This window comes from Heliangelus exortis, chromosome 13 (assembly GCF_036169615.1).
Source record: "Heliangelus exortis chromosome 13, bHelExo1.hap1, whole genome shotgun sequence".
Taxonomy (NCBI): domain Eukaryota; kingdom Metazoa; phylum Chordata; class Aves; order Apodiformes; family Trochilidae; genus Heliangelus; species Heliangelus exortis.
In genome coordinates this window covers 17,188,726-17,211,706 of record NC_092434.1, presented here as the reverse complement: position 1 = coordinate 17,211,706, position 22,981 = coordinate 17,188,726, and the positions used below count along the sequence as shown (strand labels likewise).

At 50.0% G+C, this 22,981-nt stretch overlaps 1 protein-coding gene and 1 non-coding gene across 3 annotated transcripts in view; both read right to left on the bottom strand.

Moving 5' to 3' along the window:
- The window catches only part of SF3B3 (splicing factor 3b subunit 3), a 38,581-nt gene extending 15,761 nt beyond the window's left edge, over positions 1 to 22,820 (bottom strand). Inside the window, exons 1-12 of one of the 2 annotated variants that reach the window (XM_071757068.1) lie at positions 22,706 to 22,820; positions 22,166 to 22,275; positions 21,041 to 21,367; positions 18,124 to 18,296; positions 17,010 to 17,151; positions 15,169 to 15,281; positions 13,501 to 13,638; positions 12,467 to 12,570; positions 11,214 to 11,379; positions 9,288 to 9,383; positions 8,733 to 8,805; positions 978 to 1,129 (exon numbers count right to left, since the gene is read on the bottom strand). In XM_071757068.1, the coding sequence (XP_071613169.1) occupies positions 978 to 1,129; positions 8,733 to 8,805; positions 9,288 to 9,383; positions 11,214 to 11,379; positions 12,467 to 12,570; positions 13,501 to 13,638; positions 15,169 to 15,281; positions 17,010 to 17,151; positions 18,124 to 18,296; positions 21,041 to 21,367; positions 22,166 to 22,235 (1,554 nt within the window). In that variant the 5' untranslated portion in view covers positions 22,236 to 22,275; positions 22,706 to 22,820. Of the gene's footprint in view, positions 1 to 977; positions 1,130 to 8,732; positions 8,806 to 9,287; positions 9,384 to 11,213; positions 11,380 to 12,466; positions 12,571 to 13,500; positions 13,639 to 15,168; positions 15,282 to 17,009; positions 17,152 to 18,123; positions 18,297 to 21,040; positions 21,368 to 22,165; positions 22,291 to 22,705 lie in introns of those variants that run through there. The other variant, XM_071757069.1, reaches the window with a different exon arrangement.
- Positions 14,090 to 14,169, bottom strand: LOC139802297 (small nucleolar RNA SNORD111). Its single transcript, XR_011728559.1, has one exon. It is a non-coding gene; the product is annotated as a small nucleolar RNA SNORD111 (small nucleolar RNA).
- Positions 22,821 to 22,981: the final 161 nt, after the last annotated feature.

Below are 22,981 nucleotides of genomic sequence, written 5' to 3'. Positions count from 1 at the left end.
CAAGCAGAGAGAAAGGAAGACACAAGCAGAGAGAGAGGAAGACACAAGCAGAGAGAGAGGAAGACACAAGCAGAGAGAGAGGAAGACACAAGCAGAGAGAGAGGAAGACACAAGCAGAGAGAGAGGAAGACACAAGCAGAGAGAGAGGAAGACACAAGCAGGGAGAGGAAGACACAAGCAGGGAGAGGAAGACACAAGCAGAGACAGGCAGACACAAGCAGAGAGAAAGGAAGACACAAGCAGAGAGAGGAAGACACAAGCAGAGAGAAAGGAAGACACAAGCAGAGACAGGCAGACACAAGCAGAGAGAGAGGAAGACACAAGCAGAGACAGGCAGACACAAGCAGAGAGAGAGGAAGACACAAGCAGAGAGAGAGGAAGACACAAGCAGAGAGAGAGGAAGACACAAGCAGAGAGAGAGGAAGACACAAGCAGAGAGAGAGGAAGACACAAGCAGAGAGAGAGGAAGACACAAGCAGGGAGAGGAAGACACAAGCAGGGAGAAAGGAAGACACAAGCAGAGAGAAAGGAAGACACAAGCAGAGAGAAAGGAAGACACAAGCAGAGAGAGAGGAAGACACAAGCAGAGAGAGGAAGACACAAGCAGAGAGAGAGGAAGACACAAGCAGAGAGAGGAAGACACAAGCAGAGAGAGAGGAAGACACAAGCAGAGAGAGAGGAAGACACAAGCAGAGAGAGAGGAAGACACAAGCAGAGAGAGAGGAAGACAAGCAGAGAGAGAGGAAGACACAAGCAGAGAGAGAGGAAGACACAAGCAGGGAGAGGAAGACACAAGCAGGGAGAGGAAGACACAAGCAGGGAGAAAGGAAGACACAAGCAGAGAGAAAGGAAGACACAAGCAGAGAGAAAGGAAGACACAAGCAGAGAGAAAGGAAGACACAAGCAGAGAGAAAGGAAGACACAAGCAGAGAGAAAGGAAGACACAAGCAGAGAGGTCAGAAGCAGCTTTCCATTACCTGTACCAAAGCATCATCACCAAGGAGAGAGCAGGACAAGGTGGGTGTAGTACCCAGGAATCCAGAGTCAGTCACTTCTTCTACAGTCTCCCCAATAGACAGCACCAGGGTGGCATTCACGAAGGACACAATGATATAGGCATCAAATTCATCTGGTCAGGGGAGACAAGGAATAAAAAAAAAAACAAACAAAAAAAAAGTGGTGATTAAAGAGATGCAAAGCTTCCCAGCAAAATTATCAGCCTGATGGAAGTCCAGCAGTTCCTCTTCAGCAGAATTCCTGGGATAATTACATCTGCTGGTAATTCAAATCCAAGTTCATTCTAGGACACTGCTGGACTCCAAACAGGGATCAAATGATGACCCAGAATTGCTTCACAATATCCTGGAATCTGGCAAGCAAGACTCCCACCTACGTTTTCCAGGCAGCAGAAGCCTCAGTGACACTCAGCCCACCTCACACGAGGAGCTGAATCCAGATTTAACACACAATGAAGTAAAAGGAAATGCTCTGCTCCAATAATCAGGATCCATGGAACCCATCTGCAGGCACCACACCAGGATACTGCAAGCAGGAGGCTACAGCACCACGTTATCTATTGAGTAAACTCATAAAAAAACCCCAAAAAGCTGCAGGGAGTAATTAGGGTGCACTGCAGCACAGCTCAGGGTTAGTCTGCTCAATGAGCTTATACTGATACAGACACCCAAACAGTCTCCTGGGATGAGGAACTATTATGTTTTGTGAGACAGAGCAATCAGTGACCTTTACTTCTTCTGGAATTTAGTATTGCAACTATTGTCTCCAGTAGTGGTTTATCCCAAAAGGGACAGCTTGGGGGAGTCCAGTAGCTTGGATGCAGAAGAGTCACCAAAACAGTCTGAAGAGCTCACTTGGAAACAGGGAAACTTTGTGGTAAAGACAGGCAGCAGGACTGGGTTAGGTGACTGCTCTGCTTTACAACTGTTAATTTTTATGCTGCAGAAGTGACAGGCATTAAAGGGGGGGGGAAAGACTCATTAAAACAGAGTAACAAAAGCCACAGAAACAATGGAGTCCATGGGGAAAGGGGGCCAGGAGCCTCAGTGCAGAAATAGGATTGCCCTGGAGAGCCAACTCCACTTCTGCTGCTGGTGATATGCAAGTGCCACTTCTTAAAAAGAAAAAAAAATCCATTTTAAATCAAAGATCCATTTTAGGCACCACAGCAGAAGACAATTTGTGGAGATGAGGGTGCAAGAGAGCTGTGAGGAGTTTTTGCCCTCGAGCAGAGTCTCTCCATCATCTGCAAATGTGGGAGGCACAGAGAAGTGGCTCAGGACTCTGCAAGCAGAGGAAGGAAATGGAGAACTCTCCGTGGGATTAGGACAGGATGCCACTAAATACCACACAGCAGCTTCAAGGAACTGAGCTGGGGTAACTGAAACAAATGCTTCAGGAACCAATCCCTGCCTTATCCAGGCTGTTCAGAGGGAGGCATTGCCAAACCTGCTGTGTCACGTTTGTAACAAAGTTCTTACACATCACTGAAAATATGCAAGGGAAAAAAAAGCCATCATTCTTCTCCCAACATCTGCTACACAGACCACAGCTCTGGTCAGACTGACAAGCTTTGTGTAATTAAAGCAATCCCAGCAGTGGTCTGTGGCACAAACTCTGGTCACAGTCTCTAACCTCCAGCACACTCCTGAGCCCTGCAAGCAGGAGCAGGGCCACTGGGGGGAAATGAGAAAACACAAACTCAACCTGCACAGGGAAACCTGGTTAGTCAGCTCCTCAAACCCTTGGCTTCTCAGGAAAGCTCCTCTGCCATCAACAGCAGAGGCAGAGAGAGGCATCCAGGGACCTACACCACTAAACACTCCTTTTCTACACTGAACAGTAGCTGCTCCCACAAGCTGGCATGGATTTTGCAGCTCCAGAAGGCTGCAAGAATTCCTGGATTGCTTTGAGCAGAGATTCTAGCAGCTCACAGGCTAAGCATTTAATTCATAAATACTCTGTAGACAGGATGTTCTAAAAGCTCCAGTTTAAAGACTGCTTTCCAAACTTCTTGCAAGCTGCTGCCTGCCTCCCTGGGGGCTGTCATTCTCATGATGAACCATCAGGTCCCAGCTGGGGGCTCAGCCCTGTGATCCTGAGAGGGACAAAGAGCTCCATTTGAAAGCAAAGCAGATTTCCTCAGTCCTATGCTAAATGAAAACTCCTTCCTACCTCTTAGTACTTTTTTCTCTCTTTTCTTTTACTGGCTCACTGAAGTTATATTAGAGGATGTCTTTAAGGCTGTGTCAATAATAGTGACAACTGCATTTCTGCTCGAAGTCAAGAAGTGCTGTTTAACACCTCTCTGCTGGAGCTTTAGAAATAAAGGGTCTGATTTAGCAGAACAAAGCCCAGGAATGAGATACATTCATCTGGATTCAAAGAACACAATTTTGGTTTAGAAAACAGCAGCCTGGTGGAAATGAAAAGGGACTAAATAAATCCCTGGGGCACACTAGATAAGTATTCTCAGACAGAGAGATAAGAGATCTATAGATTTTAATATGAAAAGGCATCTACTTGGAGCTGCAACACCCTGAGCAGAGCAGATCCACATTACTTTTTATGCAGGCACAAGGCTCCAGAGGTGCTCATCACCATCCTAATGAGCTCCTTTCAGTGATTAACAGAAGCAGCTTAATGACTCTTTTCAAGAGCCACAGCTGGACTCACTCTCCTGTGCCTTCATGACAAGTTTTCTGCAGCTTCACACAAACATCACAACCAGTTTATCAAAACACCACATCAGCCCAGGAATCACAGGAAAGTTGTCAGAGTTGGAAGGGACCTCTCCAGATCATCGAGTCCAACTCCCCCACTAAAGCAGGATCACCCAGAGCACATTACCTGGGACAGCATCCAGGTGGGTTCTGAGTACCTCCAGAGAAGGGGACTCCACACCCTCCCTGCCAGCCTCTGCCATTCCATTTAAATGGAATTTCCTACATTCCAGCTGGTGCCTGTTGCCCTTCATCCTGTCTCTGGGAACTACTGAGAGGAGTCCAGCTCCATGTGCCCTGCACCCACCCTTGAGACATTTGTAGACATTAACAAGGTCTCCCCTCAGCCTTCTCTTCTCCAGCCTCAAGTCCCAGCTCTCTCAGCCTTTCCTCAGCAGGGAGATCATAGAATCCTAGAATGGGCTGGGTTGGAAGGGACCTCAGAGCTCATCAAGTGCAACCCTTGATCCACTCCCCCCGTGGTTCCCAGCCCATGGCACTGAGTGCCACATCCAGGCTCTTTGGAAATATCTCCAGGGATGGAGAATCCACCCCTTCCCTTCCCTGGGCAGCCCATTCCAATGGCTGAGCACCCTCTCCAGAAAGAAATTCTTTCTCATGTCCAACATAAACCTCCCCTGGCACAACTTGAGACCTCTTGTGCCCTCTTGTCTTGCTGAGAGTTGCCTGGGAAAAGAGCCCAACCCCCCCCTGGCTCCAACCTCCTTTCAGGGAGTTGGAGAGAGTGATGAGGTCTCCCCTGAGCCTCCTCTTCTCCAGCCTCAACACCCCCAGCTCCCTCAGCCCTTCCTCACAGGACTTGTGCTGGATCCCTTCCCAGCCTCCTTGCTCTTCTCTGGACCTGCTCCAGCACCTCAAGCTCCTTCCTGAGCTGAGGGGCCCAGAACTGGACACAGGACTCAAGCTGTGGCCTCCCCAGGGCTGAGCACAGGGGCAGAATCCCTTCCCTGGACCTGCTGGCCACGCTCTTCCTGAGCCAGCCCAGGATGCCATTGGCCTTCTTGGCCACCTGGGCCAAGATGCTCCAATCCCCCAAGCATCTTGGTTGCCCTCCTCTGGACTCTCTCCAGTAGTTCCCTGTCTCTCCTGAACTGGGGAGCCCAGCACTGGATGCAGTGTTCCAGCTGTGGCCTCCCCAGGGGAAGAGGGGGAGAATGAGCTCCCTGCACCTCCTGTCCACTCTTCCTTGTGCTGAATCCCAGGATTCCCTTGGCATTCCTGGCAGCAAGGGCACACTGCTGGATCATGGATAATTTCCTGTCTGTCAGGACCCCCAGATTCTTCTCCTCTGTTGCTTTCCAGCAGCTCCACCCCTGATCTATATTGGTGCTTGGGGCTCTTCCTTCCCAGGTGCAGGATCCCAGGAATGGGATCCTTATGCTGAATCCCAGGATTCCCTTGGCATTCCTGGCAGCAAGGGCACGCTGCTGGCTCATGGATAATTTCCTGTCTCTCGGGACCCCCAGATCCTTTTTCTCTGTTGCTTTCCAGCAGCTCCAGCCCTGATCCTGATCTATACTGGTGCTTGGGACTCTTCCTTCCCAGGTGCAGGATCCTACCCTTGCTCTCACTGAGCCTCATCAGGTTCTCTGCCCAGCTCCCCAGCCTGTCCAGGTGATGCTGGAGGATCAGCCACCCCTCCCAGCTTTGTACCATGTGCTGAGGATACACCCTGTCCCCTCATTCAGGTTGTTACTGAACACGTTGAACAAGACTGGACTGAGTACTGACCCTGGGGGACACAGCTGCTCACAGCACTGCTCCATTTCTCACCACCCTCTGAGTTTTGTCACACAGCTCTGAATCCACCTCAGTGCCCACTCATCCAGCCCACACTTCCCAGGTTTCCTGATGAGGTTATGGGACACAATATCAAAACCCTTGCTGAGGTGACATCCACTGTTCTCTCCCCTCATCTAGCCAGCCAGCAGGGACATCAGAAAAGGCACTCAGGTTGGTCAAGCAAGATTTCCCTTGGGTGAATCCATGCTGACTCCTCCCAATGACACTCTTTGCTTCCACATGTTCTGTGATGACATCCAGAAGAATTTTTTTCCAACACCTTACCAGGGAGAGAGGCAAGGTGTGGTTCCCTGAGTCCTCCTTCTTGCCCTTTTTTGAAGGCTGGAGTGCCATCAGCCCTCCTCCAGTCCTCAGGCACCTCTCCTGTTTTCCATGACCTTTCAAAGATGGAGTGGCCTGAAAATAACACCTTGCCAGCTCTCAGAACTCATGGATTCATCCCATCAGGGCCTATGGAATTACAGATAACCAGTGGTTTCTAACTCCATCCTCTGCTGAAGGAAAAGTCTTCTCTCCAGACCTTATCTCCCACCTCCAGGGTCTGGGATTCAAGACCTCTACACTACTGTCCTATTTGTTACTTGTCATGGATTCAGTGGGAGTTAGTCCAGAAGAAATCCATTCCTCTCCACCAGTCCATGCCTCAGGTTTTTTCCCCACTGCAGCATCTGAATTTGTATCAATCCACCACCAGCTCAGAGGAGTTTGGTGAACAAAGAGATGAGCAGGGACAAAATCCACAATTATTCCCACTTAAATCCTTCTCAGAGGATACCAGCACATTTCCCTGGGCTTCCATTTCCTACTGCACAGAAACTCAGGGGCTGTCACTCACTACACACTGCTCTGCAGGTCAGAGGGCCAGGCAGGGACTGCAGACTGCAAGGTCCCAGCTCCCAGAGCAGAGCACCCAGCTCCCCAGACCTCAGGATCTGACAGCAAGAGAAGGTTTGGTCAGAATTCCATCAGGTTCTGTCTGATGGGCACGTTCCATAACCACTGGGCAACCCCATGGCAGCAAAACCTCCAGGTGCTTGGAGCACATTCAATCCTTTCCTCTGGAAAGAGCCAATCCTCTGCTTAGAAGGGAGCTGAGAACAGCCCTGAAACACTTCCTCTTGTACTTTAGGAAGGCAAAGCCATTAATTCACATCAGAAAAATTTTCACATCATCTGATTTGGGCAAGAACTGCCTGTTCTGCAGACACAGTCATGCCACTTTGCCTCCCAAAAACCACAAGATGGAATGGGAGTTGCCTTCTACTCAGCTACTGAACTACAGAGGCAACAACCTCCCAACTACACAAAGGCTTCTAGAACTCATTTCCAGGAAAGCTTTGCAGAAACCCCCAGGATTTTGGGGATTAACCTGTGGGAGGGTACAGTAGGCCCCTAGCAGTAGGTACACACCTGTGGGGATCAGCACCTCCACCACCAGCCACCTGTGGAAGAAAAAAAGAGGCTTGGTATTGGTAGTGTGCATCACCATGTACCAGCCAGGGTTAGTATTTGTTTTGAGGGCTGCAAACATGAGACCTTGCAGCTGTGGCACCCAAGCAGCCCCATGCTGCCACTGGAGGCTCAAAAAAACCAGCCCCTGGTGGAGGTTCAGGATGGGGTTTATGTCTGAAAGGTTCTGAAGTTCCTTCTGATTGAAAACTCACACCAAAGCAGCTCTGAACTGAGAGAGCTGCAACTTAAGGGTGGGTTTTGCATAATTTTAAACTGCATTCTAAGTGCAGCAGGGTTGAGAAGAGCTGCAGGCTCCAGCCTGTCTGAAATCAATGAGGACTTCATGCTGAAACCTGGAAAATTTGGGAGGAGGGGCAAAAAAGAGGCAGCAAGGCTGGTTTGTCTCATGGAGGTCAGCAATGGGCCTCCATCTCCTGAAAAGTCAAGAGCCATCCTCAGGAATGACAAGAGAAATGGTTTTAAAACTGTAAAGCTACACCAGAAGGTTCCAATTCTCCCAGGAGATGTCACCAACTCCTTTTCCATAGGGCAGGAGCAAAGGTTTGTCTCTAACAAACTGGAATGTCTTTTTTAAGAAAAAAGGCACCTTTTTTTTTTTAACATATGAACTGGGGAAGTATTTTCCTTCTGACCCTTTTATTTCTGGGGAACATGAAGGGCACTTTGTGGCCAGAGCTCCTTCCAAGAGTTTCAGAACATGAGCACAGGAGTTGGTGGCAAGGGAAAACTCCACAGCAATCTCTGAAATTCCCACAGGGTTCCTGGCTCCCTGGAAGACACACAACTCTCTGACTGCTTAAAAACAGGATCCCACATCCCCACTGCAAGGTAAGGGCTCAACTGCAACAATCTGACATTGCTATACCCAGTGTATAAACCTCCAGGAAGCCTTTGTGAGATGGATACAAAGCACTGACTCAGGAACAACCATGGAGACTGTGAGGACCCCCAACAGCCCCACTGCAGGCTCTTCAGGTGTTTCTGAGGGACTCTGTTCTCACCCCACCCCCCCAAAAAAAAGAAAAAAGCAAAAAAGCAGGGCAAGGGATGAAAGGGATGACATTTCCTCTTGTACTTTAAGAAGGCAAAGCCATTATTTCACATCAGAAAAAAAAAACCCAAACCCAAGCTCACAATCCAGCACATTCTGCCAATTTCAAACCCTGACTTTTCCTGGAACCAGCAGTCCCTGGACACTGCTGGGTTTTTCAATAGGGAGTGTGTCCTAGCCCAAAGAGACTGTTTTCTTAGCAGATATGCATAGAGGGAAGTCATAAAATACAGATACTGTTGCTGATTTATTTGGTTTTGATCCATAATTTGCATCCCAGTCTCCCACAAAGAGCTGCTTACTGCCATTGTCAACACACATCAAGAACAGTGAATATGCTCCAACAAAAAGCACAATCATTGCCTGCTGGTGGCAGAGGAGGGACTCAGGGGAAGCTCATTCAGCAGCTGAGGCAGCAGGTTGGGGGATGGATGCAGCTGAGGGGCAGCTGCTTCTTGTCAAAAAGTGATGCATGACAATTCTAAGTGACCAGAGGGTGGTTTCTAACCACAAACAGGTGATTGCTGACTGGAAACATGAAATGGGGATGGCACTCAACCATCACACAGCACTTTTCCCACCTCCTTGGACAAAAAAAAACCCCAACAAAATACAACAGAAGAGTTCAAGAAAATGATGCATACCTTCAACATGTCTCCTCACAGTCCATACAGCATTGGGGTTACCAGGCAGCTCTGAGACAGCCATTTCAGATACCTAAGAACAAAAAGGGACAAAGTTCTTTTGCAAACAGCTGTTCAGGCTGTCACCAAACCCCCAGCAGTTTCTGAGTTTTCTCAAAACTGGGCAGGAAAGCTGGTGATGTTCTCACCCCTTGCCAGACTTTAAATACAGCCAGCAATGACCTGTCACCATTAGAGCTCTGGCTGAGCAGCTCTGAAGTGAGGTGACACCCCCACACCCCCAGCAAGCAGCTGGCAGAGCCCCCAGGGATGCTCCAGTGGGATGCACCCAGGCAGGAGAAGAGAAATTCCAAGTGGTAAGAACCAACTGAACAAAAAGCCTGAGACTGGATGAGGGAACAGCACGAGCCTTCTACTTCCCAGAAGCCTCAGGAAAGCTCCTCTCTCCAAACTCTGGCAAGAAGGAGAATCCCTTCATTTCAGCACCTTTCTTTCAAGATTTCCTCACACTGTCCTGCCCCTCAAGCTGTTTTTCTGCAGTGTTGGGATTCTTACCTCAAGTCCATGCCTTAGAACCCTCAGAGATGAGCGGGGACCCCGACCACAAGCCACGTAGAGCTGGGGGGTGTCTTCATTGGCTAAATCTGCAATCTGGGTGGGGAAAGAGTGTCAAACAGGCACAGAAAAAGGAATTCCAGCTCAGCCAGACACCCCATGCTACTGCTTTAGGAATGGCTTTTTTCCAAACACTGAAACCAACGAAGGTGCTATAGGGTGGTACCATCTGCTGCCCTGAAATGACTGATTCAGAGTTTAACCAAAATCTCTGGAGAGCAGAGAGCTGGTCTGGTGGTCACCAGAGGAGCAGCACAGGCTGGCACCAAGTCCAACTTCTGTATTATCATGCACAGGGATAAATCACAGAACTACTGAGGCTGGAAAAGCCCTCTGAGATCAGAGAAATCATAGAATTGAGAAATCATAGAATCAGATCAAATCACAGAATGGGCTGGGTTGGAAGGGACCTCAGAGCTCATCAAGTCCAACCCTTGATCCACTCCCCCCGTGGTTCCCAGCCCATGGCACTGAGTGCCACATCCAGGCTCTTTTGAAATATCTCCAGGGATGGAGAATCCACCCCTTCCCTGGGCAGCCCATTCCAATGGCTGATCACCCTCTCCAGAAAGAAATTCTTTCTCATGTCCAACCTAAACCTCCCCTGGCACAACTTGAGACCTCTTGTGCCCTCTTGTCTTGCTGAGAGTTGCCTGGGAAAAGAGCCCAACCCCCCCCTGGCTCCAACCTCCTTTCAGGGAGTTGCAGAGAGTGATGAGGTCTCCCCTGAGCCTCCTCTTCTCCAGCCTCAACACCCCCAGCTCCCTCAGCCCTTCCTCACAGGACTTGTGCTGGATCCCTTCCCAGCCTCCTTGCTCTTCTCTGGACCTGCTCCAGCACCTCAAGCTCCTTCCTGAGCTGAGGGGCCCAGAACTGGGCACAGGACTCAAGCTGTGGCCTCCCCAGGGCTGAGCACAGGGGCAGAATCCCTTCCCTGGACCTGCTGGCCACGCTGTTCCTGAGCCAGCCCAGGATGCCATTGGCCTTCTTGGCCACCTGGGCACACTGCTGGCTCCTGTTCAGCTTCCTGGCAATCCAGACTCCCAGCTCCCTTTCTGCCACTCTGTGCCCAGCCTGGAGCTCCCCATGGGGTTGTTGTGGCCAAAGTGCAGGACCCGGCACTTGGAATGTTGAACCTCATCCCGTTGGGATCAGCCCAACTCTCCAGTCTGTCCAGGTCCCTCTACAGAGCCCTCCTGCCTTCCAGCTGATCCACACTCCCCCCAGCTTGGTGTCATCTGTGAATTTGCTGATGAGGGACTCAATCCCCTCATCTAAATCATCAGTGAAGATATTAAACAGAACACATTGGTCAGCCCCTGGTACCAAGAGCCACTACCTTTCCTGAAACACCTCCTGACCCCACCACTGCCCTGGGCAGTCCATCCCAGTTCCTGATCACCTTCTCCATCAGGAAATGTTTCCTGAGATCCAACCCAAACCTCCCCTGGGGCAGCTCCAGGCCATGTCCTCTCCCCTCCTGTCACTCGTTTCCTGGGAGAAGACCCTGACCCCCACGGGCCTGCAGATCCCTTCAGGTCCCCCCTGAGTCTCCCCCAGACACGACTCCCCCACCCAGCTCCCTCAGCCTCTCCTCCCAGGATTTTCCCTCCCTGTTCCTCTGGACCCACTCCAATTCCTCAGTGCCCTTCCTGAGCTGAGGGACCCAGACCTGGACACAGGACTTGAGCTGAGCACAGGAGGGGAATTCCATCCCTGCTCCTGATACAAGCCAGGATGCCACTGGCCTTCAGGGCCACCTGGGCACACTGCTGGCTGACATTAAAATGGTGTCACAGCTCATAAAAAAAATCCTCTGTAAATGAAATCCTGGTGGTGAAGTGGAGCTTGCTGATGGCAACATACCTGACAACACAGAATAGGAGACAAACTGTCCAACTCATCCACCAGCACCAGGTTCTTCAGAGGTCGTGGCTGGAAGAAGAATGTGTCTCCTTCCTCAAGGGGCATGGCAGAAGAGAACTCTGGCTCCTCATCATCATCACCCAGGTGAGCTATCTGGTACAGGTAGCTTGGGACAGAAAGCAATACCAACAGCATGCTCAGTGCAAAGCTCCTGTCACCTCCTCCAAGAAGGGCTCAGCCAAATATTTAGGAGAGATGGGGAGAAGAAAAGTCCTTCCCTACGTTACACAGTTATTAAAATTGAGGTTTTAAAGCTCATCTTCTTGATGACAAAACGTTTAAAGGGAATCAAAATCAAGAAAAAATGCAAATAAAAAACCCCATCACAACCTCCCCCCCCTCCAAAGCTTCTCATTTGTAGCTGTCACTGCTAAGGCATCCCAGAGTTTCAGGGTTTTCTCTGCTTACCCTTTCAGATATTCTTGTGTTAGAGCCAAAGCAGCAACTGCCAGCAGGGGTTTCACCTCTTTTACTGGAACACTCTCACCTCCTTATTTTTAACTGCATTCCCTATCCCATTTTATGAGCCTAAATGCCAAAACAACCAAGATAAACCCAGAAAGACAGATTGGTTTACTTCCTACTCCAAATAAAGGCAAAATAAATATGGCTTTTTCCTCAAGAGCTTGGCTTACACAACCCAGTTCAGATTCACTCCAGCTGGGTGGCTGGAGCTCCCCCAGGTGGCCGACTGCAAACCGAGTCAGAAAAAGGGTTGTAAATCTGGGCCAAGGTGTGCCAAGACATCTTTTGAGTCTTTAGCATGTTCTAGAACACCAATTATGGATTGAGAAAAGCCCTGAAGCACCCAGGTATTAAGGAAAGAACCACAGTAACCAATAACAAACACTCTCTGCTTCTGAGTGGGCCAGAACACTTCCAAGAGCAAGGAAAACCCATCAAAAGCTGATTTAAAGACAATTCCTTGAGATGGAACCTACACAAGTGCTCAATTCTTGCAAAACCTACTGCAGCAGCATGCCAGCCTTTGTCCTCTGCACTGGGGTATCTTATCTAGGTACAAAAACCAGAACTTCCCCATTCAGTCACAGTCTGAACCATTGTTCTGCTCAAGCCACCTAACAAAGCCTTAATTTACCCACTAAAATAAGAGGTGGTGTCTCTAAGGTGTTCCTAAGTCCAAGGCTCAGCTTCCAGTTCCAGAGGGGAAAATGCTGCAGTTGTTTACTCACTGGTTTCCAAACTCTGATGCCACAAAGAGAAACCCTGTCTTCAGCACACACATGGCAGCAGCAACAGGAACTGTGTCAAAGTACTTCAGTCGGATCTCTGTGACCTGCAGGAAGGATGTAACAGTGCTAGCAAAGTACTCAAGCTTTAATTAAAAAGGGGTTTATTTAAAAAAAAAAAAGCTGCTGAGCAATGATCTGCAAAGAAAGAGAGCAGGCCAGGAATAACCACGAGCAGTTTGAGGCAGCAGGTTGTTAGAAATGACCAATTCCAGCAGCCTATTTTGAACACTTTAGTCAGACTGTTTTGTTCTAAGACTTTCTGGCTTTGGTTACACTGAATCAGTCTGGGAAAAAAACCAGGATTTTGGCTAAAAGTAACTTTTAGTGCTTCACTGAACACCAGCATTGCCCAACAGGTGAACTGTCCTGAGCAATTTCTACATTTGATATGCTGACAATAGCTCTTGATCATCCAAGAACACTTTAAAGTTAATTAAAACTGCTACACAATCACCCCTTCTGCCAAATTTAGTTATGTCTAGATGGAAGAGCAATTATTTAGTCAAAAAAGCCCCAGTGGTTTAATGCAGCAGAGATCTTTTCATTGCCAGCCACTTGAGGCTCATTATTTCAGCTCACAGATGAACTGCACACAGCTGCCTACCTCAGACTGCAAAAAGATAAATTGCAACATGGAAATATTCAATTATCAGGCAAACCAGGCAGCACCTACTGTGATCAAGAGAAACTTCCCCAGAAATAATTTTCTGGAATGCCCCCAGACCAGAACAATCAAAATATGCTCAGGTGAGCAAAGTTTCTTCTCCAGAGGAATTCTCCCAGGATTTTGCAAACCTTCTGTGTGAGCAAACAGCATTTACCACTGCTGAAGTGCTGCTATAACTGTTTTACACATCATGTAAAACACACACATGGCAGCTAAAACCAAATATTCAATATTCATCCCTTCAGAGAACTGAATTAATTGACTCTGGGCTCTTTTCAATGTTTTTTTTTTTTTTTTTTGTCCTTACCATGTCTTCATCAGTCTCCAGAGTAATCTTGAAGATGTCTCCCTGCTCTGTTTGGGCCAGGAAGAAGAACATGGACTTGGTCTTGTGTGTAGCAGAGCAGACAAAAATCATACCTCTCTCTGGGTCATCCAAATCATTCTGTCAAGAAAGCAAGCAGAGGAGGAGGAAAAATCACCTGGCAAGTTCAGACAGGATTGCAGAGAATGAAAAAAATCCCATTTCACAGGTGTCTTGAGAGCTGACACTTGTGAGGAGGCTTTCACCACACATCCCCTCCCTTATACACCTGGTGTTACCACATCTCCACCCCAGAAGGAAATACATTCCTAACTCTGTGCCTGAGCATCCCCCCTTCCATCTCTTTTGCCTCCCTCCCCAAAAAACTCCACATATCCCAGCTAAACACAGAGGCTCCCACCCACAGAGAGCTGGGTTTGAGCACATGAGCCTTGGCAAGTGTTCAAAGCACTGTCAGAGCACACAAGGGTTTCTCAGAGGAGGAGGAGGCAGCAGGAGATGTAGTGGAGCAGCTGACAACTTCACCTCCACAGAGGAATTCACCATCCCCAGGAATGCTGTCCCAAATCCCCAGCCTGATCAGAGTCTTTGGAGTATCTCCAGCAGAAACCTCAGAGAAGAGACATGAACCAAGCTCATCATGTCAGGCTAAGCCCACCCTCCTCCTCCCTCACAGGTAACACGGGCAGCCAGGGAGGTAGATGATAGGCCAACACACTTTTAATTCCTTTTTGCTTTCTTTCAAACCTCCCCAACACCTTGCAAGGCAAAGCAAACATTCATTGAGCACTGACAAAGAGCACCTGTCCTGGTCTGGGCCAGGATAAAGGGGATTTTCTGTCTTGGACTTTTGCTTTCAGCTCAGTCTCTTGTAAGCAGCTGCACTGCTGAAATTAACAGCAAGTTTCTCAGGCAGTGGCTGCTCCTGGGACTGATAACTCCATGGTTATAGTTACAGCCAGAGCCTGGTGTGCAGAGCCAGGGACACTGCTCAGCTCTGAGGAACATTTTGCCCTCCAGAAGGAAGAAAGAGGCCCCACCTGCAGCCTCCTTTGGGGAGGAACAGACAAGAGAGATGCCAGAACTGACCAAACAGAGGATTCCATCCCATACACCTCATCCTCAGGATAAAGTTGAGGCATCACAAGGGTCAAACCCCTTCCTGCTTCCCCTTCTTCCCCTCTCCCTGTTCCCTTCAGCATCCTGGGAGGATTCTGTCTGTTCCTCTGCCTGTGCTCCTGATCCATTCCAGCCTGGATCTGTGTGTTCTGCCTCCAGCTCCCAACTGCTGCTGACCCCAGGATTCCAGCCTGGACTTTCCCAGGGCTGCCCTGCAGCCTCAGTGGTGATGTGAGAGTTATTGGGGGAGAGGGGGGAGGAACCTGGGATCAATTTCCCTGTATATTTGTACAGATTTAGTAATTTTTCCTATTTATCATTCCTGTCCCATTAAAACTGTACAGTTTAGTTTCCAACCCATCAGTCTCTCTCCTTTATTCTCTCTCCTTTCTTTATCAGAGAGGAGAGAGGGATTAATAGAGAGCAGCTGTCACTCAGTTTAGTTGCCAGGCCAGTGTTAAACCCTGACAGCATCTTTAAAAAAAAAAAAAAAAAAAAAAAAAAAAAGGGTAGGAAACCCCAAATTCTCACCCGTCTCCTGGGAATTGGACACCTGATATCAGGCTGGTCCCCAAAATTTTTGTAAGTAATGTAGTTTTCAGAACAGATCAGCACCCCACTAGGTCCATCAGAGCCACCAGGAACTGAAACACAAAAAAGAAACATCATGATGAGAAAAGCCCTTATCCCAGATGTGACTCACTGCCTACAGAACATTTATTTTGGTTTTTATTAAAAACATCATTTCCAGTGCTCTGTATCACCCTGCACAGATAAAGCTGCTCTTACTGGGAGGGAAGACAAAAGCCCAAGTACCCAAGAGCAGGGCAGATAGAACTGGGGGAGCAGGAGGGTAAAAAAGGAAGGATAAATTCAGATAAATTGCTTTATTTTATCCTTCATGTCATGTTCTCATCTAAAGAGCCATGACATGCCCAGAACACCACACCAGCAGCTGTCACTGAAACACTGCCCTGGGGTAAGTGACATGTTTGCTTGCTATCAAAAAACTCCACCAGAAGGTATTCCAACTGCTCTGGCATTTTTAGAGTATAAATTTTTTATAATGCTTCTCTCCAGATTCCCCAGGTAACAGAAGGTGTCAGCAGAACAATAACAGCAGTCAGATCCAGCCCAATTTTTGGTGCCTGACAGCTGCCTCTGGAAAGCACAAAGAAATTCTCCCAGTTTGGATTCCCTTGAATCCAAAGATTTAGAGAGGAATCTGCAGCATTTCCCAGGGGGGAGGTGTTAGGTTGACTTTGCACCCCCTGAATGCACTTTAGCAGATGGATTGCCAGGAAGCTGAAGAGGAGGCAGCAGTGTGCCCAGGTGGCCAAGAAGGCCAATGGCATCCTGGGCTGGCTCAGGAACAGCGTGGCCAGCAGGTCCAGGGAAGGGATTCTGCCCCTGTGCTCAGCCCTGGGGAGGCCACAGCTTGAGTCCTGTGTCCAGTTCTGGGCCCCTCAGCTCAGGAAGGAGCTTGAGGTGCTGGAGCAGGTCCAGAGAAGAGCAAGGAGGCTGGGAAGGGATCCAGCACAAGTCCTGTGAGGAAGGGCTGAGGGAGCTGGGGGTGTTGAGGCTGGAGAAGAGGAGGCTCAGGGGAGACCTCATCACTCTCTCCAACTCCCTGAAAGGAGGTTGGAGCCAGGGGGGGTTGAGGCTCTTTTCCCAGGCAACTCTCAGCAAGACAAGAGGGCTTGGGATTAAGAATTTATTCCTAATATCCAACCTAAACCTCCCCTGGCAGAGCTGAAGCTCTGCCAGGGGAGGTTTAGGTTGGATATTAGGAAAGAATTCTTTGCAGAGAGGGTGATGAGGCATTGGAATGGGCTGCCCAGGGAAGGGGTGGATTCTCCATCCCTGGAGATATTTCAAAAGAGCCTGGATGTGGCACTCAGTGCCATGGGCTGGGAACCACGGGGGGAGTGGAGCAAGGGTTGGACTTGATGAGCTCTGAGGTCCCTTCCAACCCAGCCAATTCTATGATTCTATGGAACCCCAAGCAAGGAAGAACAAGAGGACCTATAAATTACCTAAATACCTATGAATTACCTAAAAACACAGGTTTTTTGCACCTGTTGGCAGCTAATGCCCATGAGTATCTCAGCTCTGGGAACAAGAGAACACCTGGAACACATCTAAAAGAAAAGAAATGGGGAGCACTTCCAACCCACAGCTCTACAAGTTCTTGCTTTTGCTTATGCCCACGTGTGAATCACCACTCATTACCTGACTCCAAAGCTAATTAATTTATGCTAATGGCCCAGGCTACCACTGAAACAACTCCTAAGGTGCAGTGCTTACTGATTCCTTTTCCCTGGGGAAAGGGAAGCAAGTAAATCCCCAGAAACTGTCTGGGTGGGCAGTACCTGTTATAAGGAAGTTGCCATGCTCCTCCAAGGGCTCACTGTACTTCCTGACCACGTGGTTCAAACCCAAATCCAGTTCATAAAATGTCAGTGTCTGCTGTGTGTTGGCTGCTGCTTCTCCTGTTGGATCATTGTCTGCTTCCTGAAACACAAAGATGTCTTTCAAGAGAGGTACTAAAACAGGAGCAGGACACACAGGGAAGGAGTTCTGAGTAACAGCAAAGTAAGTCCAGCACAAGGATTGCTGCAAGACTTAAGGTAAAAAAAAGGTTCAGAGGAGGAATGCTGCAAGACTTGAGAAAAAAAAAGGTTCAGAGAAGGAAAAGGACTGGTGCAAGACTTAAGGGAAAAAAAAGGTTCAGAGAAGGAAAAGAAGGATTGCTAAAAGGCTTAAGGAAAAAAAAAGTTCAGAGAAGGAAAAGAAGGATTGCTGCAAGACTTAAGGGGAAAAAAAGGTTCAGAGGAGGAAAAGAAGGATTGTTGCAAAATTTAAGGAAAAAAAAAGGTTCAGAGGAGGAAAAGAAGGATTGCTGCAAGACTTAAGGAAAAAAAAAGGTTCAGAGAAGGAAAAGGAGGATTGCTAAAAGGCTTAAGGAAAAAAAAAGTTCAGAGAAGGAAAAGAAGGATTGCTGCAAGACTTAAGGGGAAAAAAAGGTTCAGAGGAGGAAAAGAAGGATTGTTGCAAAATTTAAGGAAAAAAAAAGGTTCAGAGGAGGAAAAGAAGGATTGCTGCAAGACTTAAGGAAAAAAAAAGGTTCAGAGAAGGAAAAGAAGGATTGCTGCAAAATTTAAGGAAAAAAAAAAAGGTTCAGAGGAGGAATGCTGCAAGACTTGAGAAAAAAAAAGGTTCAGAGGAGGAAAAGAAGGATTGCTGCAAGAGTTAAGGAAAAAAAAGGCTCAGAGGAGGGAAACAGGCATGTTTGCAGTGGAACAGCAAGAATTTCAAAGGAAACACCAAAACAAGAAAAACTTGGAAGGAAGGAAGCTCACGACAACTGAAAATTATCTGAGACAGCAAAAGCAGCCAACGCTCCCCACCTGCACTGACAGATCAAGAAGAGAAGAGAAACAACAAAGCTCCAAAGGCAGCAGAGGGCAACTGAGATGTTCTCACCTCATAATCCATTTCCAGACAGGCAAACATGGGGTTTTCAAAGCCCACGTCCACTCCCACCACGTGGTAGACCAAGGTATTGGCCTTGTGGGCTTCCAGGGGGGAGGAGATGGTGAGGCGGGCAGCAGCGTCCCTGTTGAGGATGTACACCAGCTTCTGCTTCTCGATGGCACCTGGGGACAGGGACAGGGACAAACCCTGAGCAAACCCACCCAACCCCAGGCTCTGGAGCCCTGGAGCTATGCTAATCCTGCCCAGTATCCAACCAGCAGTGGCTACAGGCAGAGCCAGGCTCGATGGCACAGGATTGTCAGGGTTGGGAGACACCTCCCCAAGACAAACAGCCCAACACCCCCTCCCTCCCTCCCTCCCTCCCAAAACATCAATTTGCTCTCTCCCTGCTCTCTAGGACAGGTCCTCAAGTGCCTCATCTGCACGGTTTTAAAATCCCCAACAGGGATGGTGACTCCACAACCTCCCTGGGCAACCTGGTCCAGTGCCTGAATACCCTCCCAGTAAAGAAATTCTTCCCAGTATCTGGTCTAAACCTCCCCTGGGGCAACTTCAGGCCATTTCCTCTGCTCCTATCACTATTTATTTCAGAGAGGAGCTCAACACCCACCTCCCTACAACCTCCTGTAAGGTAGAGAAAAATAAGAGATAGAGAAAAAGGTAGAGATAAATAAGGTCTCTCCTCAGCCTTCTTCTCTCCAAACTCAACATTCCCAATGTTCTCAGCCTCCTCCTCTCCAAACTCAACATTCCCAATGTTCTCAGCCTCCTCCTCTCCAAACTCAACATTCCCAATGTTCTCAGCCTCCTCCACTCCAAACTCAACATTCCCAATGTTCTCAGTCTCCTCCACTCCAAACTCAACATTCCCAATGTTCTCAGCCTCCTCCTCTCCAAACTCAACATTCCCAATGTTCTCAGCCTCCTCCTCTCCAAACTCAACATTCCCAATGTTCTCAGCCTCCTCCTCTCCAAACTCAACATTCCCAATGTTCTCAGTCTCCTCCATTCCAAACTCAACATTCCCAATGTTCTCAGTCTCCTCCATTCCAAACTCAACATTCCCAATGTTCTCAGTCTCCTCCATTCCAAACTCAACATTCCCAATGTTCTCAGCCTCCTCCTCTCCAAACTCAACATTCCCAATGTTCTCTGCCTCCCCTCAGCCTCCTCCTCTCCAAACTCAACATTCCCAATGTTCTCAGCCTCCTCCTCTCCAAACTCAACATTCCCAATGTTCTCTGCCTCCCCTCAGCCTCCTCCTCTCCAAACTCAACATTCCCAATGTTCTCAGTCTCCTCCACTCCAAACTCAACATTCCCAATGTTCTCAGCCTCCTCCTCTCCAAACTCAACATTCCCAATGTTCTCAGCCTCCTCCTCTCCAAACTCAACATTCCCAATGTTCTCAGTCTCCTCCACTCCAAACTCAACATTCCCAATGTTCTCAGCCTCCTCCTCTCCAAACTCAACATTCCCAATGTTCTCAGCCTCCTCCTCCTCTCCAAACACTTTTCCTGATGCACCCCAGGATACCTCATGGCCACAGGGGCACATTGCTGACCCACACAGAATTTACTCCAAGGCTTCTCCATGGAGCAAACAAATCAAGAACAAACTTCCAATTATACCTGGCAAAAACGTGCTCTGAGCCAAGCATCCCTGAGACAGGAAGAAAAAAAAAAAAAAAGACATAAAAGTGCCTTACTGATCATGGCAGCACAGCCCTCCATAACCTCTCTGGGCAGCCTGGGCCAGGGCTCCCTCACCCTCACCCTCCAGAAGTTTCTCCTCATGCTGAGCTGGAGCTTCCTATGTTCCAGTTTAAACCCATGATTCTCTGTCCTATTCCCGGGCACCACAGAACAGAGATTGGCCCCTTCCCCTTGCCCCCCACCCCTCAGATATTTATGGACACTCATAAGGTCCCCTCTCAGCCTTCTCTTCTCCAGGCTGAACAGCCCCAGGGCTCTCAGTCTTTCCTCACAGCAGAGATGTTTCAGTCCCTTCACCTTCCTCGTAGCTCTCCCTTGGGTCTCTCCAGTAGTTCCCTGTCTCTCTTGAACAGGGGAGCCCCAAACTGGATCCAGTATTCATAGAACCATAGAATGGGCTGGGTTGGAAGGGACCTCAGAGCTCATCAAGTCCAACCCTTGCTCCACTCCCCCCGTGGTTCCCAGCCCATGGCACTGAGTGCCACATCCAGGCTCTTTTGAAATATCTCCAGGGATGGAGAATCCACCCCTTCCCTGGGCAGCCCATTCCAATGCCTGATCACCCTCTCCAGCAAGAAATTCTTTCTCATGTCCAACCTAAACCTCCCCTGGCACAACTTGAGACCTCTTGTGCCCTCTTGTCTTGCTGAGAGTTGCCTGGGAAAAGAGCCCAACCCCCCCCTGGCTCCAACCTCCTTTCAGGGAGTTGGAGAGAGTGATGAGGTCTCCCCTGAGCCTCCTCTTCTCCAGCCTCAACACCCCCAGCTCCCTCAGCCCTTCCTCACAGGACTTGTGCTGGATCCCTTCCCAGCCTCCTTGCTCTTCTCTGGACCTGCTCCAGCACCTCAATCTCCTTCCTGAACTGAGGGGCCCAGAACTGGACACAGGACTCAAGCTGTGGCCTCCCCAGGGCTGAGGTGTGGTCTCCAGGTGAGGTCTCACCAGGGCAGAGTAAAACCAGAGGAAAATCTCCCTAGATCTGCTGAACACACTTTTCCTGATGCACCCCAGGATACCTCATGGCCACAGGGGCACATTGCTGACCCACACAGCATTTACTCCAAGGCTTCTCCATGGAGCAAACAAACCACCCAAGGAAAAACTTCCAATTATACCTGGCAAAAACTTGCTCTGAGGCAAGCATCCCTGAGACAGGAAGAAAAAAAAAAAAAAGACATAAAAGTGCCTTACTGATCATGACAGCACGGCCCTTGGGGTCCACAGCCAGGTACTGTCCCGGGACGATCCTGCGGCACCCGCTCTTCCCAAAGGTTTCCTGATGGATCTTCTCAAAGACATTCTTGGAGGGCTGGTACTCCAGGATAACGATGCGACCCGAGTCACTGCCCACCACGATGTAATCCTTGGTCCCTCCTGTCAGCCTGAAGGCCATGAGGGAACGTATGACCCCAAACACCTCCACGGTCAGCAGGGTGTGAACTTTCCCCGTGTTGGGATCCGGGCGGAGCAACTCCAGGATCTTGCCCCGGGAAACAACGATTTCTTGTTGCTTGGTCCCTAAAGAACCCAAATGATACAGAACCATTAGTGACACCACAGTAAGGAGCTTCAGCAGCAAGCAGAGAGCAAACCCTGCTTTTATTCTGCTGCCCGACAGAGCTCAGGCTGCAGGGGGAGAGGACATGAGCCAGCAGTGTGCCCAGGTGGCCAAGAAGGCCAATGGCATCCTGGGCTGGCTCAGGAACAGCGTGGCCAGCAGGTCCAGGGAAGGGATTCTGCCCCTGTGCTCAGCCCTGGGGAGGCCACAGCTTGAGTCCTGTGTCCAGTTCTGGGCCCCTCAGCTCAGGAAGGAGATTGAGGTGCTGGAGCAGGTCCAGAGAAGAGCAAGGAGGCTGGGAAGGGATCCAGCACAAGTCCTGTGAGGAAGGGCTGAGGGAGCTGGGGGTGTTGAGGCTGGAGAAGAGGAGGCTCAGGGGAGACCTCATCACTCTCTCCAACTCCCTGAAAGGAGGTTGGAGCCAGGGGGGGGTTGGGATCTTCTCCCAAACATAAAGTATCAGTAAGACAAGAGGCCATGGACTTAAGAATTTTTTCCTAATATCCTGGCTTTGGCTCTGCCAGGGGAGGTTTAGGTTGGATATTAGGAAAGAATTCTTTGCAGAGAGGGTGCTCAGCCATTGGAATGGGCTGCCCAGGGAAGGGGTGGATTCTCCATCCCTGGAGATATTTCAAAAGAGCCTGGATGTGGCACTCAGTGCCATGGGCTGGGAACCACGGGGGGAGTGGATCAAGGGTTGGACTTGATGAGCTCTGAGGTCCCTTCCAACCCAGCCCATTCTAGGATTCTATGATTACCCGAGAAGTTGCCGTGGATCGCATAGCTGATGCCGGTGGCACGCTGCAGCGTCAAGTTGTAGAGAAACATGGTGACAACAGCTTGGCTCCACCTCAGCGCAGCTCCGAGTCTGCAACAACCAGAAGGAAAACGTGAGCTCCGGAAGAACGAAACCTTCCGCAAGGCGAGAAAACCGCTGCCCCCGAGCCCAAGCGGATCCCGTTCCCCGGGGCTAAGGCGGGAGGCAGCCCCGCTGCTCAGAGGCCACCCAGCCCGTCCCGCGGGAGCTGCATGAATCACCCCTCAGCCGCCCCAGCCTCGCCCTCCCAGAGCTCACAGCCCAGCACGGCCCCGCACGCAGCCGGGCTCCCCGAGGAGCAGGGCCGGAGGCTCCTGGCCCAGGCCTCGACTCCCGGGCCGGGCCGGCCGCCCCTCACACGCTCGGCCCCGAGGGGCCCATGGCCGCCCTCCCTTTCCCCCACCAAAACATCGGCCCATCCCGCGTCTCCCGAGCCATAGGGCCGCCGCCGGAGGATCGCGGCGCGGCGGGGCCGTCCTACCGTGCGGATGGCGGCGGATGGCACCGGGGCCTACGCGGGCTGCCCCTCAGCCCTCTCCGCCATCAGCCCCGCGCCTGCGCCCTGCGCTCCCGCGCCACCTCGCGGGGGCTTTTCTGACAGGCCCGGCGCGCGCGCAGCGGCTGCACAGAGCAGGGGCTGCCCGCGGCAGAGCCTGAATGACTACCAGACGATAGCAGCCGCTGCCCGCACGGAGATCCGCCATAAAACAACAGCCCCGCCGCTTTTTCCAGCAGAGAGCCGGGGGAGCGCGAGTCT